This window comes from Canis lupus, chromosome 13, assembly GCF_048164855.1.
Source record: "Canis lupus baileyi chromosome 13, mCanLup2.hap1, whole genome shotgun sequence".
NCBI classification, from domain to species: domain Eukaryota; kingdom Metazoa; phylum Chordata; class Mammalia; order Carnivora; family Canidae; genus Canis; species Canis lupus.
The window spans coordinates 30,934,440-30,953,885 of NC_132850.1; the positions used below are offsets into that span (position 1 = coordinate 30,934,440).

Here is a 19,446-nt window from a genome sequence, read left to right on the forward strand (position 1 = left end):
TCCAACTGCCCACCTCGGAGTCTCTACTCTGCCCCTGACCGGCCTCGTAACCCTTGAAAAGTCACTTCACCTTTCTGTGCTTTAGTTTGCCCACCTGCAACATAGGCCTAATCATAGCACCTACTTCCTAGGCTTGCTGAAGACTAAAAGGAGTTATAGATGGAAAGCAGTTGGGATAGTACCGGACAAACAGCACACCCCCATCGATGCTTCCACGGTTCCTATTATTGCTGTCTTCCCAACCACACTTAGCACAAGCATCCCCACACTTGAAGCATGGTGGTTCAAGCCAAAGCCCTGGGCCCCATCCTTGATTTTTCCTCTTCCCCTATTTCCACATCCAGGCTGTATTGTCCTATTAGTTCAACCACCAGAATAAATCTTGCAACATTCACCTTTCTCTGTCTCCCCCTGTACTGCTATAGCACATGCTCCACGCCTGCCTGGAAGGCCTCGAGGGCCCCTAAATAGCCTTCTTTGCTTTCATGCTTGCTACTTACAATAGTGTGGTCCTCTGGGAATATAAAACAGCACTGGGTGCCTGCTTAAAATCTCTGAATACCTTTCTATTCCATTTATAACAACATGCAAGCTGCAGAACAAGGCCCACCAAGCTCTATGTATTTAATGCAAACTTGCCTACCTCCATGCTCAAATCTTAGCACATGGCCTTCCCTCTCCCCCATACTCCCAACAGCCACACTGGCCCTTTTTTTGTTCCTGAGAACACTTGAAATGTATTCATGCCATAAGCCCTTTGCACTTGCTGCAGAAAGCTTTCTCCCCTTGGGCTCTGCAAAGGCAAGTCCTTCTCATCATTCAGGATTCCGTGAGACTACCACCTGCTCAAAGCAACCTTCCCAGGTGACCTGTCTTAAGTAGCTCCAAACCTCATATCAGTTTTATTCCCACTGACACTTTTCATCAGAAATTATCTTCATTACCCAATTAGTTTACTCTTTTATCACCTGTCCCTGCTGACAAGAATGTCAATGGTGTGAGGATGTGAATTATGTTATTCTGTTATTCACTTTTGCCTCCAGTTCCCTGAGCTGCCCCTCACTCACGGTGCATGCTCCTTCACGTTTGTGGATTGCATGTGGTGCAAACTGTCACTGGAGTGCCCACACAGAGTTCAAATCCTCTTATATAGGACAGACCATGATGGTTACAGTACAAACTTGGCTTTATGAACTGGGGCACAGATGAGCTCTGGATAATGCAGGATTCAATTCTCTGCAGATGGCGTCCATATTCACACAATGGAATTACAACATCACCCACCAGTTTTGCTTATAATTTATCTCCTGCACTCGAGTTTGAGCACTGTAAGGCTGGTACTTTCAGAGCCTCACTGTTTTTCCAGAATGGACACAGCACTGCTGAGCAGAGAAGCCTCTCATAAATATTTTTTAAATGAATGAATACAGGATAAACAGAAGACTTTTACTCATCAGAAGTTGGCCATAAACCATTGTCACACTTTTCCCTCTAGGGTCCAATTACAGCTAAATCCTAACAACAAGTGTGAGTAATGTTGCAACCTTCTCTTAATTACTCGAAATGGGACGTTAGCTACATGCTTTTTGGGTTGAACTTTTAACCATTTTCTCAGTGCCTTTTTAAAAGAAAAATTTTTAAAGATTTTATTTATTTATTTATTCATGAGAGACACAGAGAGAGAGGCAGAGAGACAGAGGGAGAAGCAGGTTCATTGACAGGGAGCCCAATGGGGGACTTGATCCCTGGACCAGGATCATGCCCTGAGCTAAAGGCAGACACTTAACCACCCAGGCATCCCTTCTCTGTGCCTTTAAATACTTCTCTGGCTCCATGAAAATGGTAAGTCAGAATATAAAACCAAGGATAGACTATAAGCTCCATGAAGCACAGCAACAAGGTAATCTTTTTTCCTTTTTTCACTATTATATTCCTAGTTCTTCCCAAAGCGCTGGTTGACTTACTAGTCATCGCTACTAAAGCAAGCAAACAAAAAAAAAAAGTTCATAGAACTGATGTGGTTTTTGTCATCCGGATCCATTCCTAGTTTGACTAAAGAACAAAAATGTTACCTTTTCTTCAGAGTAACAGAGGCATGCTATTACTGCTCCCCTCTCACAGGACCTGGATGCAAGAAACAGAAAGTTGCATGCCAGATTGCTCCCCCAAAATAGGCCTTAGTTGTGTCTATTAATGTGAAGATGCAATAATAAGTGGCAAGCTCTTTTATTTTCACCATGATATTCATGAAATTATACTTAGCCTTCTCCATAATACCACTATATAGGAAGAGACTCCAAATTCAGTAGAGAAAGAAGATGTACAACAGAAATTAAAAAGAAGACCTTTTACAATATATAAGGATGTGACTATTGGCACTGCAGATTTTTAGAATTTTTAAAAGGGTTCTGAGATAACAATCTCAAAGTAAATGTAAACTACTTTGTGTGTTAAAATTCTCCCTCAAGTTGGACTTGAAAGCTTACTTGATAATATTCCCTAGTTTAAAAAAAACAAAATATGAAAAATGTACTTTAAAACCTCAAGCTCTTACTCTAAATAATGCCAGGAGGAGGAAAAAAAAAAAAAAAAAGGAACTTTCTCCGTGGGTCAGGAAAGAGGGTGAGTGGGTAGCCATTGCAAGATGATCCTTTGGGCTTCTTTTCAAAGCAGCTGCTTTGCTGAGGAATCAAAGGAGGATGGGGGAATAAATGTAAACAGAGGGACTGCTTGGGTAGCACAGAGGTTCTCTCACCATAGGGGGGAGAATGGGGATCTACTTCCTCAGGAAGTGAAGAGAGGCCTGTGTGAGCAGGGCATCCAGCTAAATGAAATTTAAAAGATATGCTTCAGCTGCTGTAGGAATTAAGTGCCAAGTCTGCACAAATAATTTTGCACATCTACTTCATTGTTAAATTTTTGTATGTTATCTCTCATTTATGGTATTTTTGAGCTTTCGTTTGCAAATTAGGGCAGGAGATAGACTTTGCTCTTTGTGACACAGTAATTATTCAAAACCTCAGAAGTTTTATGGGTTCCAGAAATGTTAACTTTTTCATTCTACACCCCAAACTGAGCTTGATTAATGAAAAGGAAGGGGAAAAAAATGAAAATAGACAATGCTACAACACTGCCTAACTTTAACACTTCAGAACTTAGTTAGATACAGTGAAATACTACTCAGTTGCTAAAAATGAAATCCTACTGTTTGCAACAACATGGATGGAAGTAGAGGACATTATACCAAGTGAAATAAGTCAAAGAAAGACAATTATCATATGATCTCATACACGGAACTTAAGAAACAAACCAGGATCATAGGGGAAGGGGGGGTAATAAAACAGACGAAATCAGAGAAGGAGACAAACCTGTAAGGGAGTCAATCATAGGCAACAAACTGAGGGTTGCTGGAGAGGAGCAGGTGGGGGGTGGGTAACTGGGTGATAGACATTAAGGAGAGCACATGATGTAATGAGCACTGGGTATTATATAAGACTGATGAATCACAGACCTCTGCCTCTGAAACCAGTAATACATTATATGTTAATTAATTGAATTTAAATTTAAAAGAACCTTCAGAACTTGGAAAACTTGGCATCAAAAGAGTTTTAGTAATTTTTTAAAGTACACAATCTATATATTGCTACTCTATCACTGTAAAGCATTTGTATTACTGCTCTAGGTCACTAACATGGTGGGTTCTCATCACAGATATTTGAAAACATCACTTCTTATTAATCCTTCTCTAACCTTCCTCCACACATAAATAGATCTTTGATCTTAAGTATTGAAGCATCATTTTTTTGCTAAATTCCTTAATCACACCTGTCTTCAATCCTTAAACACTCAAACTGAACTATCTAAAACTTCTATTGTCACATTTCTGTCTTCCTTCACTTTCTTAAATAGACATTATACACCTCAGTATCTAAATCTATAGGACACCCTGTCCTTGCCTACTGCACTATTAACTAGCACAGACTTTGAAAAGAAAATCTAAAAGCATCTTAAATGCAGGTAAGCCGTGGAAGAACCTACTTACTATATTTACAATAGTCTTATTCATTATTATATATGAAGAAAAATACCCTATGTAGGCAATACAAGATGATGACATATATTGGTATGAAGCAAACAAAGGCTTAGGGCAAACAGACCAGGTGTGAAGACTGTCTAGATGTTAAGATGTTGAGTAACTTGCTCAACCTCTCCAAACACATTTCTCTTCTGCAAAAAGGCATATCCACAATAACACTCTCATAGATGGAGAGAATTGGGGGAGATACACTGTGTATTTTCTTTGTCAGCAACTGTATTAGGTCTAAAACATTTTCTGGATCTTAAACCTTCTATATATCTTGAATTAGCAGACACTTGCTGTCACTTGCCATTCAACCTATAATATTATTTCCTTAAAGATTGCCAGCAACTTGCCCATGACCCCCTTTTTACAGAATTCATGGTCCAAAATTTTTAATTAAAAAAAAAAAAAATCCATGGTCTCCATTCTCTTCCACAAGCCTAAGTGGCCCATTTCTCTCTCCAAATAGAATTACGTTTGAACACTGTATGTTCATGCACGCCAGTGTTGCATGGACAATTACATGTTATTTCTTATTGACATCTATACATAATAGTAATGTTCTAAAGTTCCTCCTGCCTTCCAAATCACTTTCCTTCTATCAACTGAGATCAGCAGGCATAAAAAAGGAGAAATACCAGATCTACACTTAGAATGCTGATAGGTGTTCAGAATGCTACAGTTTGGTCTGAACCAACTAATCAGGATTTGATTCAGAAAATCTTCAAGATTTAAGTTCTGAGTCACTAACTGGAAATACCAATATGAGGCAATTTAGCCAGGTAGACAGGTAAATAAGATAATTTCACTACGGTATTTTCACACTATATGATTTTATTTATTTTAAAGACTTATTTGAGACAGTGAGAGAGAGAGAGAGAGAGAACAAGTGGTGGGGGTAGAAGCAGAGGAAGGGGGAGAAGCAGATTCCCCACTGAGCAGGGAGCCCAATGCAGGGCTCCATCTACAATCCTGGAATCATGACCTGAGCCAAAGGCAGATGCTTAACCAACTGAGCCACCCAAATGACCACTCTCGGATTTTTAAGATTTATTTATTTGTGAGAGCGAGCAAGCAAGTGGGTGAGCTGGGAGTGGGGGGCAAAGTGAGAGGGGAGAGGAAGAACCTCAAGCAGAGTCCCTGCTACACATGGAACAGGATGAGGAGCTCCATCTCATGGCCCCTGAGATCATGACCCGGGCCGAAACTAAGAGTCAGATGCTCAACGAACTGAGCCATACAGGTGCCCGATTTTTTTTTTTTTTTTTTTTTTTTTAATGCTGTGGAAGCTTAGGGTAAAGTCACTAACACAGGACCAGTGGGAGTTGAAGTATAAGGGCAAACAAACATCACAGAGGGCTTCTGAGGAGAGAGAACATCTCAGCTAAAGAAACGGAAGATGGAAGAATAGCCCATGGCACCCTCAAGACCAAGGCAATGTGGTGGGTCCATCACTATACCACTGCACGGTGTTATTAGAGGTTACCACTTAGAGTGGGGGGGAATAAGCAACAAACAAGTCAGAGAAGCTCGTAGAAGGTGTTGAGGGTTTGGATTTTATCCTGCTCATAATGAAAAGTCAGGGGAAGATTTTAACCAGGGTAGTTACATAGTGAGACTTCCTCTAATCATTCTAGATTGTGTGCATTAAAACCTTTAAAACTGCAGAAATCACCACTTGTTTTGTTGGATAATGAAATGGACACGGACTAAAATGCTAACACTACATAACTGAATTCAGGACATGATCTCCCATGTTAGCAAACTTTTATTCTGATGTTCCTACAGAACCCGCCAAATGCCAGGACAAAAATTTTCAGGGAAAGATGCAAACTAAGCTCCCTCATACTCCAGTTCTCCTCCTAAACTACTTACCAAAATAATATATGCCAGTGTTTCCAATCCATTCTCCTTTGGGTTTAGGGATCCCTGGGTGGCTCAGTGGTTGAGCACCTGTCTTCAGCCCAGGGCGTGATCCTGGAGTCCTAGGATTGAGTCCCACATCAGGCTCCCTGCATGGACCCTGCTTCTCCCTCTGCCTGTGTGTCTGCCTCTCTCTTTCTGCGTCTCTCGTGAATAAATAAATAAAATCTTTAAAAAATAAAATAAATTTCACTCCTTGGTTTCACAGTCTTGGTTCAAGTTTTTGTGCTAGATCTACTCTGAATGAACTCAAAATTACTTCACACATTTCTGGATTGGTAGTTTAATCACAGAGGTAGCAATGATCAAAGATTCAGTCAAGAAACCTCTAGAAATGGCCTTAAGATAATAGGATGTCAGAACACAGGACTGTTTGTGGTCTTTTACAAGTGCTTTGAACAAGTCAGCACTCCATCAAAAGGTACATAACAGTGTCATGTTCTGTCAAAGGATGTAACACTTGTTTACCTAAAGTAATTTGACTGATAGAAGTCACTTGCATCTGTTTGATTGACACAAAACTTGAAAAGACAAACCTGGACAGTCAAGCCCTTACTCTTGAAATGCAATTACCTATAAGAAAATAAAATCTGAGGCATGCCTGAGTGGCTCAGTGGTTGAGTGGCTCAGTGGTTGAGCGTCTGTCTTCGGCTTAGGTCATAATCCCTGGGTCCTGGGATCAAACCTGCTTCTCCCTCGGCCTATCTCTGTGTGTCTCTCATGAATAAATAAAATCTTAAAAAAATAATAAAATAAAAAATAAAATCTGAATTCATACTGAAAACACCCCCAAACTACTGATTCCAATACACTTCTTAAATTCAACACATGCAAAAAAAAAAGGAAAGAAAAAAACAAAAAAGCTTTGAATGTAAAAATGCATTTTGCTTGAAAGCAGTTAGCATTTACCTAGGTATTTGGCATGGTACTAGTCCTTTGCATGTACTGGCTCATTCATCCTCACAGCCACCTGAGGAATGAGACACTATTATAAACTTCATTTTACAAATGAGAAAATCAGACTGCTACAAGAATTAAGTGACTCAAAGTATCCAATCTGAAAAGCTGACCAGATCGAGGAGTCTCCAAAGCTATCAATACATCCTATATGTAAAGTTGTTTGAGGCTCATTCTGGAAGACATTAATAAACACAAAGCTTTTAAGAATTTGTGAAGTTTGAATGTTTTAATCACTCAAGGCTTAGAATTAAATAATATGACCTTAGGCCCCGGAGTAGAACAGCACAGTCTTCAGAGCACTGCTCTAATAATTACCTCTCACACACAGACACACACACACACACACACACACACCAGCTTGTGAGATAGGCAAGATGTATATCAGCATCCTTAGTTACAAGGAGGATGCTGAATGTGATCCAGATCCCTTACTAATCTTAGTTCACCATTACAAAATCCCATTTCCCATAATCACTCATTATTTCTGCTTTTCAATGACAAGATTTTAAATTATTATAGCCAGCACACAAATGGAACAAAATGAAACAGTATATAGTCTGATGTATACTGCTCTTTTGATGGTAAAATACAGCCCCAAAGATTATGGATACCACCGATCAAACATCAGTTCTGGGTCAGCCAACTTCCATATATTATCTCATTTAATCTTTGTATTCTTCCAACTGCATACTATTACCCTTATTACCCCATTATACAGATGGGAACCCTAAGGCCTAGAGAAAGAAAGTTGATAACATGCACATGGTCTTGGTGGATAACAGAGCTAGGACTTGGGCCTCCTCTAACTCCAAAGTCTGTGGTCCTAAACGTGTCTTTGAGGCCAGTGAGTCAAGCCCTTTGCACAAACATATAATTTTGTCCTTAACAGTATAGTAGGAAAATATGTGTTAAGCCTGAAAATTATTTAAAATAGTACAATTTTGTGAATAACAACCACAAAGCAGAGAAACAGCATACTATTTTTAAGTTAAAAAAAATAAGGAAGGGGGAAAACAAGGAAAGGATAGGGGGTAGAGGGAAGAAAAAAGTAGGAGAGAGGCAGAAAGGAAAGCTGCTAAGCATTATTCTTTTATGGAAGAGAAAATCTGGGTAAGAAAAGGCTAAGGAAAGTTAAATAATTTGCCTAAGATTCGCCCTCCACAAGCTAGAGTCAAAAGCCAGAGGGAAAGCATAGGTGCTCTGACACAAAAGCTCTTTCCATTCTCCCTTGACAAGTGGCTACATTTCTGCTGATGCTGAAAACACCAGCTCTTCCGAGACAGGGAAAAGTAGGAAATCCACTCACCAATTCATGGAAAGGACTCATGTTCTGTCCCTCTAGTTCCAGGGACAGCATACATAGAGTTTAGAAATGTAGACTCTGGTTCCTGACTGCCTGGTTCATAAAGCAGCACTACCTTGTACTAGCTCCGTGACCTTGGGCACATGATAGAAGTAACTTTGCTCGTAGGTAAACTATCTTTCGATTATAATTATGCACATTAAGCTCTTTTTTTTTCCATTTTTGTTAAAGTAGGGAATGAAAGCAATCAAATTATTCAAAAGTAAAGTGAATCTGAAGCCTGACTTATCTGGATGAATGGCTTCAACTTTCCCTTTCATGCTGATGGTGGAGACTTTGCAATAAAGGTTCCCTGATGAGAGAAGTCATTGATATTGATAAATTTACCATTTGTTTAATACTCATGATAATAGCAAATATTTATTTAGTATTTCCAATGTGCTGGGCATTGAACTAAGGACTTTTGGTGGATAATTTCATTTAATCTTTATAACCACCTTTGAGCAACGTACTATTGGTCTCCCTGTCTGGCAGATGGGGAAACTGAGGCTCAGGATTACATACTTAGTTAAGCAAAGCAGGCCATCTAACTGGTGTCTGGTTCATCATACCTCTGTTCTCAAATGATTCCTTCTAGCTGACACTTTCATTTCCAATAAAGTGTTACTAAGTTACATAGTGATACTGCTGATAAGGGTACTCTGACAGTTATTTGTTTAAACAATCATAACATCAATGTAGAAAATGACTTTTACTATCCATGCATTTGGACTGAGCTGACAAGGAAGTACAAAGCAAAGGTCACAACTTAAATGGCTGGTAGTTTTAAAAGCCAGACATAAGCATAAGGGTATTATCATTAAATAGTTTTCTAATCTGATCATAGCTACTTAAAATTGTCTTCAAAAATAGCATGAAAGAAGGTCAGAGCAAATTGATGAAAGTAATCCCTGATGCATCATTTTCCCCCAAGAAGTTTTTTTTTGAAACACAATTTTAAAATATCTTTAAAATCTGCCCCCTGCCAAAAACAGTATCATTTTCTTTGAAAGACACCAAGGATTTGGCAGTAATTCTTAATACTGCCTCCTCTCAATCTTGCCCGTATAAGATTAGAAGACATCATTCACACACAAACACACACACACACACAAGCTCAAGCCTTTCAGATCGCATGTATACTTAAATACGACTGCATTCTATTGCAGTGATTCAGAGGAATTTAGACTTCAGAATTAGGCTTGGTTTGAAAAGAAGCTCTTCCACTTACTTGCATTTTTTTTTCTTTTAATCTTGGGCAAATTTTCTCAATCTCTCTGAACTTCAGGTTCCTTATTTGTTTAAAAAAAAAATCAGTATCTCCTTAACATTTTCTTTCTTTCTTTTTTTTTCTAGAATCAAATGAGATATACCTGTGCAGTCTGTGGCACAGTGCCTCATCCATGGTGCGGCCAAGTATTAATTTATTAACTAGCTATTCTTCTCTTCTTAAGCAGCTTGTCTTTTGGCCTGTTTTGTATAACCGTTTCCTTTTTCAGAAAGGGAAGAAAGCTTAAGGAGATCAAAATGGGGGAAAATTTTGTTGAATTTACTAAGAGTGCTTATAAGGATTAAAGAAAGTAGATAATATATGTAAATAAGGCAGTTAAGGCATAAATCTCTAAGGATTATTTTAATTCATTTATTCAGAATACGAGCCTTATAGCCACAGCCAGGTATTGCTAATAATGAATTTATTTCTTACAGCATGTGGACTTGCCGTAATGTTCCATGATTCACGGTTCTAGCAGAGAATGAAATGATTATTTACTAAGTATAAGTCACTGTCTCATTAGACACTATTTTACTTAATCATCACATCAATACTATAACAGGTAGTTATTTCTGCACCCATTTTAAAGATCAGAAAAGTAAAGGTCAGAGAGAAACACTACAAATCATACTGACGGGGTAAATGGCAGAACTAATAATATACTTGATCTAGAACTCAATCTAAGGTTTTCTATTTTCTTGCATGGTCTCCAGTTTTAGCTAGTAAATGATATTTGCATATTCACTGAAAATTTTGCTGTAAATATTTAACTAGCCCTTCCAGTCATCAACCAAACATGTTTGTATAATAAACTCAGGACAGTAGTTATAATTTGCCTTCTGCTTAAAAAAAAAAAAAAAGCTTCTAACAACAATATTAGCACCTAACAACCTGAATTAGGTATCTATTCTTTCCACAACATTCGATATGTATTTACTTAGCATCTAGTAGAAGCTGCTCTGCTAGGCAACTAGAGTCATGAAATTTTTGTTGTTCACATTAATATCACTGGCAGCTGTTTTAATATCTGAATTGGGTTTCTTTTTTTGATTCAAGGTTCCTATAAACAGAATGTGTATCTTTGAGGTACTTAATAATAAGCCTCATGGATACACTGTGGTTGTGCCAGTTAAGTCTCTTCGGGTGTTAGTCTTGGCAATAACCACTTGGAGTTGGTAGAGGAAAGATTTTATCTTAGTTTCCTTACCTGTGAAATGGGATTTGAAAAAAAAAAAAAAAGTACCTACCTCCCAGAAGAAAACGTCTATGAATTAATTAATCTTGGAACAGTTTTCCACTAAGTGCCATTTGGCATGATCTTAATATCAGGGTAATTTGATTTTATAAAACAGTGATGGAAGCTATTTAAAACGGCTACACGTTTAAATGTCAAACAGCTGACACATAACTACAGTAAATTTCCTTTCTTCGAGCTGAATAATTTATGTGTGACATTTGTATAGAAGTACAAACAATGGTCAGATCAGTTTGGGATTTAAAAGTGTACTGAATTGTTCAGGAGTACACCGATCCAAGTTTCAAATCGGGGGGGGGGGGGGGCGGATGTCTACTATTTTCTAAATATTGTTTAGATATAGTACTATGGTCATGGAACATTATAAACAAACATGGGCTAAAATTTTAAAAATATTTTCCTGGGCAGGGGTTAAAAAATGAAAAACTTTAAAGATTAAAAAAAAAGTTGGTTACAATTGTCACAAAGACAAGGATTATAGAAAACCTATTTTGTAGCCCTGTGCTTCTCTACATAGAATTTATTTCATCTAATATTAAAAACATTGTGCTAATAACCTCTTTTCATTTTTTCTGAATGTTTTCTAGCTTCTTTTTTATTTCTGTATTTCAGTGCCCATTTTGGGCCACCTGGAGGCAGAAAGGACCAGCCAGCCACCCCCCACTACTGTGATAATTTCTCTAACAAGCAGTGGAATAACATGTTGTTGGTCCATCCTCTACTTTAACAGAACACATCAGAGAGGTCTGGGCAGGGCCAGATAAATAGAACAGTTTTCTAAAATCACCAGAAGATCCAAACTAAAGCAATTACAGGACATTTTAGTTGATCATCAAAAACATAAATCCCTAATGTGTTGGCTATTTCAGAAGCAATAAATTGTAGGTTCACACAGAACCATTAATAATGATGTGTGACTGCCAAGGCTTGTTTTGCAATCCTTGGGTTTTCAAGATCACATTAGAAACCGTTTCATATGAAACCTCTCCAACCCTTCCTCCCTCTGCCCTCATATGAAGGTCTGCAGTGCATATAAATTTTGATAGCTATCCATATGGACAATACATCCCAGGAGGGGGTCAAGGCCTTTAGAACACAACCCACTTTTTCAGCAATGCTCTTCTTGGAAATCAAGGAATCTGGGTGTTTCCACAAGGCAGTTGCTTAGGAGGGCACTAAGAAAGGAACTCCAAGGGAGCAGTAGAAAACTCAGGGTAAGAAGGACTCTCACAGTAGACAGCCTCTATTAAATTGTCATTTCTATCAGTGGGCTGGTTACTCTACCATTCAAATGCTTGCATTAGGAGAAACAAGCCGATTATGAGAAGAGTTTTGGTCCTAGAGTTTAGTCAAGGCACTTAGATGGAAAGGCTTCACAGATTCTGCATCAAGGTAAAAAGGAGGCAAAAATCCTCAGCAGCCACAGGGCTTTTGTTCAGTAGATGAACTTCGGCTCCTGGAAGGGCAACAGAGGGTATGTAGAGGAGACAAACACAACGCCCCCCTCTGGGCCGTGCTCTTTGGAGGAAAATTATGCAACGGGGATGCCTTTTCTGCAAACGTGAAAGAGGCTGAGGCTTGCCTTTTCAAGTGAGTGCTGATGGTGGGTTTGCTCTTGCTCTCGCCTTTATGCCCTTTTCCATGGGAGCAAGGCATTCTTTGCAAGGCAACTGCCAGATTTTTTGAGCTGCTGTCTGTGCACCAGGAGCAAAGAAAAGGCACCCTAACTGCCCCCATTGAGACCGCATTCTAATCAGAGCTCTCAAAGCCCCAAGGCAACAGCTACACCTGCAAAGTCAAGTGTTGAATTCCTGCATCCAGGTAACTGAAATATAGCTACTGCTACTTGTTTAACTGTCTGGATCACTGCCTTTTGTTTTGTTTATTTTAGTAGGTAGCTCACTTGACTCTGTGGGCATTTAGAGGAGAAGAGCATTACTGTCATCGTCAAGACTCTCTTTTCTGACGAACCTATGGTCTCTTGTCTGGAGAAGAGGGCCAACTGATCTTCGAATATTCTCATGCCAACAACAAGAAAAGGACTGTCATGGCTTCCGACTGCTAAGGAAAAAAACTACTGCTGGCTACTAGGCTTGCCCCAACCCTCAGCAAATGTCAGTTTTAGAGAGAAGCTAAGGAAAGGAGGCAGGTGAGAGACCATATTAGATCTGCAAAAAGCCAGGGCAAGAAAAGACTCTGCCAAGTGTCATCTATGGGAACTGTGTTTTCCCTGAAGCAAAAGGGCTGCTCCCTCTTTCTTCAGCTTCCGTGCATCCAACTATAGACCCCTCCCCTCCGGTCTTCTCAGGATTAACTCTAGGGTGCAATTCACAGATACTACCACCACTCAGAGACTTGCCTGTGACTTGCCCATGACTTGCCCATGACTTGTCCAAGACTACTAAGACTCAGCGATGGGTTCTGGAGCCAGAGCCACACATATGACCCATTCTTTTGATTCTGCCCACTAATACTTCTGCTGCATGACCAGCTGCTCTCCATTTCTACTCCCTGCACACAGATGCTGGAGACTACTGGGGAAGCAAAGTGAAGCAAATATTGGGAGGCATTCATTACCTTTTGTAAACTGACCTCCTTTGGCTGTCTGACCTTGCCTTAAGATTCTTCCTCCCCTAGAGAATGTAAAGATTAGAAGAAAGAACCTCTTCAACCAAGGATATTGCTAACATAGGAAGTGTAAGTGTCATTCTTATTATAGAGAAGTATCAAGTAGTAGGTGAAATGGCTAAAAGTACAACAGTCTATACTTAAATTTCTTTCATTTCTCCCCACTGGCTGGTTCATGATCATAAAATGATTCTAATTTAGATATAAAATAATGATTATAATTTAGATTCACACCAACCCAAAGCAATGGCTACATAAATCTCAGAATCAAAGGAAGCTTAAATGCCATGTGGTTCAAACTTCTATCTTACTAGTATCTTAGAGAATTTTAGAACTGCAAGGCACTTAGAAATCCCCTACTCCTACTTTCTTACTTTACAGTTGAGGAAACCGAGGTTTGAGGAGATTAAAATGCCTTTCCAAAGTCATACAACTTAGTATCTGGACTAGTAAAAAAACTCCATCCCCTAATATCCAAGTCAATGTGGCAGCCTAGAAAAATAGTAAAATGTAGCCAAAAGAGAAAGAGAGCTACATAAAGAACAGTCTTTCTTTAGATGACACACATTGTGATTTTAAAAAAAGAACCATGAGGCCTAATTATAAGAAAATCACCCATCCCTGCCCATCTCCCTTTTTTTCTGGACAGAAGGAAATAGGTAGAGATGAAATAATGACAATTTTATCAAACTCCTAACCCTTTAAGCAGTTTTTAGTATACACATACTTAAGTGAATAGACAAAAACATCTTGCTGCATCTATAAATCAATAAGGCTACAGTCAATGGTTTCTATGAGACAAAGTCTATACAAAATAATTGAAAACAGCATAGATTATAAAAGCATCCGGTGTTCCAAAATTGGTTTCATAAACTGTTCTGACTACACAGGTGACTAACACCAAAAAAAAAAAAAAGTCTCTTACAGCTGCTCATGATTCATGTACTAGGAAACAAAGATAAAAGATCATTCCTCAGATTTATATCCAAATTTATATCCAAATTTACACCCTAATTTACAAAAGGGAACACTAAGGTAATCAAGACGAGAAAAAAAAAAACCTCACAAACTTGCATAATGAAAAAAAAAAAAAAAGTCATGGCATGTTGCCTGGTAAAGACACCCTGCAGAAATGAATGCATGGCCCCCCTTAGAAAATCAAGTATCTTTAGTCTACAATAAATTCTCCGAATCATACCAGGGGAACTTAGAAAGCAAGAGTGTGGAAATATGGAAGTGAATCAGACATGGTAGTAATATTTCCAGTTTCTTTTTTTATCTTTAATTCTTATATTATTCAGTTTTACCTTTAAAGAATAGCTTTAAAGGATTTAACATCTCTCATGCCACATAGAGCCTTTTTCACATAATCCAAGTTTGATGTGTATTAATTATAGTCTATAAGCAGGTAACAACCTATAATGGGAGACACTGAATCCATAGATTCAGATTTATAAAAACTTGGTCTCTCTGCTTTGCTGGTTAAAGATCATTTGCAATAGTTTTTCTCTAGCTTGTAAGTTGCCGGCCAGGCAATTCTCTTCTTGGGGACAATAAATTCTGATTATAACTACAGTAAACCACTGTGCTGGGATAAAGGCCTATATAAAATTTTGTTTAGTCCTTTACAATCATCAAAAGAGAAGAATCTTTATAACTAATTGATAATCATACAGATTATAAAATGGAAATCCTAAGAAGTTTAACCATTTGCCTGAGGGTCATTTGTCTTACAGTGGTAAAAGAGAAATCCGAATTAAGTTTTCAAAAGCAAGAGCCTAGAATCTTTCCATTATAGCTTAGGTACTCCCAAGACATGGATGGAGAAGGCACGTGCAGTGAGGTTTAATGGACCATGCAAGAAACTTTCCCTGCAATATTCTGACTAGCTATTTGGGCAGTGATTTTTTTTTTTAATGTTATTTATGGTGATGGAAGAATTTTAATCACTCATCATTAAAGAAAAAAATGTGACTCACAATTGCTATCTTCAAATCAGAGGAGTTAGACATAAATAAAATTTAGCAATTTTAATTGGTTTGGCTCAGGCCCTCAGATTTCCATATGGTTACTTTCCTTGTTTTATATTAAATGTAATTGACTTAGCACTTGACTTTTAAAGTCTTGGCAAAATGTATCAATTAAGAGCTATATAAATTAGAATTATTTAAAGCACACATTCCAAATTTAGTGACTTTAAGGACAAAGTTTAAAAACGCTCTTTTCACAAATGTTAATTTTTTCTATAAATTTGTGTCATCACTCAGATGACAAATTTCATAAAGACAAGAGGATATTTTCTTTGGAATAACATAAGCTAACAAGCATTCTATTTCTTTTCTGAGAATTAGTGTGTACCTAAAATGGCCTTTCTATACTGTTTACAAAATGAATTTTTCCAGTCTTAGTATTTCTAAAACTGACAGCAGTCATGAAAACTCTCACAAACCATCTCAAAACCAAAATATAAGTACAACATCGATAAACATGGCACCAGGCCCATTAAACTGACAGCACTTTTCTAATTGGTCTTGCCAAACATGCTGCACAATTGTTATTTAATATGCCACTATATCAGAGCATCACATTGGAAAAAAAAAAAACACAATTGCACATTGAAATAGATGTTCTTTCTAAGCTAGAGCCACAGTTCTCTTCTGAAACTATAAAACCACACAATATGAATAAAATACAATCAGAAATCCAAAAAATGCAAAACACATTCATTTCTGTAGGCTCCTGATTCAATTTACTGTTACAATTGCTCCCAAAGACTATTGCCCGTGTAATTACTTCCCAAATACTTAAGTCCATCACACACACTAAATAAATGACAGAATCATTTATCAAACCTCAAGTGGTTGTTGATAGAATTTCCACACTTACTTGGCTTGAGTGAAAAGCCAGAACACTTGGTGTCCCTGAGATTTTTGGAGAGCTTATAATTCAAGCTAAAATTTATTATCATTATTACTACTATTAAATTCTCGTTTTGTGTCTTGGGTAATGGAAACCTACTGAACCCTTTGCCTTACGATGGAACTCTGGTATTCATGTCATTTTTTTTTTTATTTTTAAGATTTTATTTATTTATACGAGAGAAAGAGAATGAGCAGGGTAAGGGACAGAGGGAGAAGGAGACTCCCCGCTGAGCAGGGAGCCAGAGGCTGGATCCTCAGACCCCGGGATCACGACCTGAGCCAAAGGCAGATGCTTCACCCACAGAGCCACCCAGGCTCCCTTGATGCCATCCTTCTAAGTGATTATATAAACTGTTGAACATGAATAGACGCTCCTCTCTGGCAAGGGTAACACTAGATGCAGTAGAACAAATGACCTTACTTATTAATGTCTAATTTATCTAGGCTATTCCTCATCCACCTAGAATTGCACAGCAAATTTCTTTCTAACTTTTGGATTAGGAAATCTAACAACATGAAGGAGGAGGAGGATCTAATCCCCCTTCCCTATTTCCAACATTTTATTGATTTCCTACTATTTCCAAATGTATTCTTTTGCAGTGGCAAGAATGTGGAATTGCTAGAAGTATCCTTAAAGGAAACCTTGAAGGTCATTAGATCCCAGGCTATGAATGCCTTCATTCAACAAGGGCACTGCCCTCCTTTGCTTGCAAACCCTTTAACATCAGCAAGATCCCCCAAGGGCTTGCACTTTAACTTGGTTGGAGCAGGTCACATTTCTAAAATACTTAGCAGTCTCAAATGTCCCTGGTCAGCAGCACTGAGTCACTAACGCCACAGCGTTTCAGGCTAGATCGACCTCTTTCTAGTTTTCAATGGAATTATTCCATGTAATCCGATTTACACAGTCATTTAATCAAAGTGAGAAAGGAGATTACGGAGCTCACGTTTGTTTTGCAAAGCAAGGGTGCAAGGATCATCAATCCTACTGACTCTCAAAATGACACGATAGTACATCGTCTCCCTTTGGAGTGTTGGACATTAACCTGATCTATCTCCCGTGTTCTTGTTTAAATAGGAAGGTATCGCCGCCCCCCCCCCCCCACGCCCTAACTAGAAGGTAGCGGTTTCTCCACCAGCTCTCATCACTACCATCCACGTGAGAAGATGCTACAATAACCAGGAATTACTTCCCCTCCCTTATTATTCCACAAAGCAGAAAGCTTGTGCAAGTCAAATAATGACATTAAAACTTTTCTTTCTGTGCCAGTTTTTAACATTTGTATTTCAACAGCACGGTGTGGTGATTCCAGGTGTGGTGTTCAGTGCTTTGCCTCTGAATTAACCTGCTCACCAGACGAACCTGTGCTCCGCTCCTTAGTCTTGGGCAGCTGCCCTGGGGACGGCACAAACGTCCTTTCTGCCAGGCAATGTCCCTTCCCCCGGCCCTTCCCACACCTGTGCATCGGGCTGGGTTCTTCCTACTTCCTTCTGACTGTGTACATTTCCCAGGCCTACACATCAATTTAAAATAGGATACAAAGCAATTCATTCAGTAAAGCATTTTCAGCACATGGATGCCACTCTAAAAACTGACGATCCGGCCAAATTCTCAATTTCCTCCCCACCCCCCACCCCCACTTCCACCCCTTGGAATTGCAGTCTCGGATGGATCCTCGGGGGGGGGGGGGGGGGTGGAACAGCAGCGTCACCCAACTCACCGCGGATACACAAATTCCTAAGGGGTGAAGTGGGGAGGGGAAAGGACTGCGACGAGAGAGGCACCGTGGGTGGGGGGCCCGTGGCAGCCCTTTCCAAACCAGAAGCCAGATATTTGCTTCAAGGGGTGGGGTGGGGTGGGGGGGGGAGGGAGTGTACTATTCCCCCTGGGCGGTGCTTTACCCACCGCGTTTCTGTACTATGCACAATTTAGATGCACAGGGAATTACCTCGCTGTCATTGGAGGTGCCTGTTTAAAACGCAAAACAACAGAAAACTTTTCTCTCTTCTGTGATAGAAGAAGGTGGGTGCAGTGTGGCGGTGGTCGCCCATCCACGGCTCCCTGGAAACGCCGGCGGAGCCGCACGCCCGGCGGAGACCGCCGCGCCAAGTTTCCCTGCTGGCCGGGCAGGTTCCCCGCCGCCCCGAGCCCCGGAGCCCCGCCGCGCCCCCGAGCCCCGCCGCGCCCCCTGAGCCCCGCGGCGCCCGCTGCGGGTGCACACTACCCTGGGGTCGGGAGGGCGCGAGCCCGGGCGCCCGGAGCGGCTCTGTAATCTCCCGGGACCCACGGGAGACCGTCCCCCGCGCACACAGATGCCTCCACGTGATAACCTGCGCTCCCCGGCCAAAGAGCAGATCCTTCCATTTTACAGGACCCGCGGCTCCCGGCTGACAGCTCCCAACTTAGCGGCGGCGGCTCCCGACGGGACAGCGGCCGGGTCTCCGCGCTCCCGCTCCTCCCCCGAGGGCCCCCCGGGCCCCCCAGCGCCCCCTGGGTCGGCCGGCGGGCGCAGCCCCACGCCGGGGCGGGAGAGGCGGCCTGCCCTGGGGCGCCGCGCCCTTCCAGGGGGGCCGGCGAGCGCTCGGCGCGCCCCACTCACTTGTGTCTTCTTCATAAGGAAAGGCAGCGCTGTGATCCAGCCCAGGCAGCGGTGTGGCGACTCGGCTTAGACGCTCCGGAGCTGCAGCATATTGCACGAGCGGCGGCGGCAGGTAGTCCACGCATCGGGCAGCCCGAGCGCAGCGCCCCCTCCGCGGCCGTGCTCCGCGGCGCTCCCGCTCCGGGTCCGGGCGCAAGGCGGCGAGCGAAGCCCGGGCCGGCGCGCCGCCAGCACTTTTATACCGGCCCCTCCCGCCCGCTCGGACACGCCTCCTTCCCTTCCGGAGCCCCGGGGAAGCCAGACGCGGCGGGGCGCGGGGCGGGGGGGGGGCCGGGAGGGCGGCCGGAGCGCGGCCAAAGCCCCCGAAGTTGAACAAATCGGGCCAAGCGCGTCCCTTCGCTCGGGCGCCGGGGGTGAAGCTCCTGCAGCCGCGTGCGGGGCGCGGCGAGTCCCCGCTCGGCCT

The 19,446-nt window shown here is 41.1% G+C and overlaps 1 protein-coding gene across 2 annotated transcripts in view; it reads right to left on the reverse strand.

Moving 5' to 3' along the window:
• The window catches only part of KITLG (KIT ligand), an 85,100-nt gene extending 65,900 nt beyond the window's left edge, over nt 1–19,200 (reverse strand). The window contains exon 1 of one of the 2 annotated variants that reach the window (XM_072773016.1): nt 18,984–19,200. In XM_072773016.1, the coding sequence (XP_072629117.1) occupies nt 18,984–18,998 (15 nt within the window). In that variant the 5' untranslated portion in view covers nt 18,999–19,200. The remainder of the gene's footprint in view (nt 1–18,983) is intronic. The other variant, XM_072773017.1, reaches the window with a different exon arrangement.
• Nucleotides 19,201–19,446: the final 246 nt, after the last annotated feature.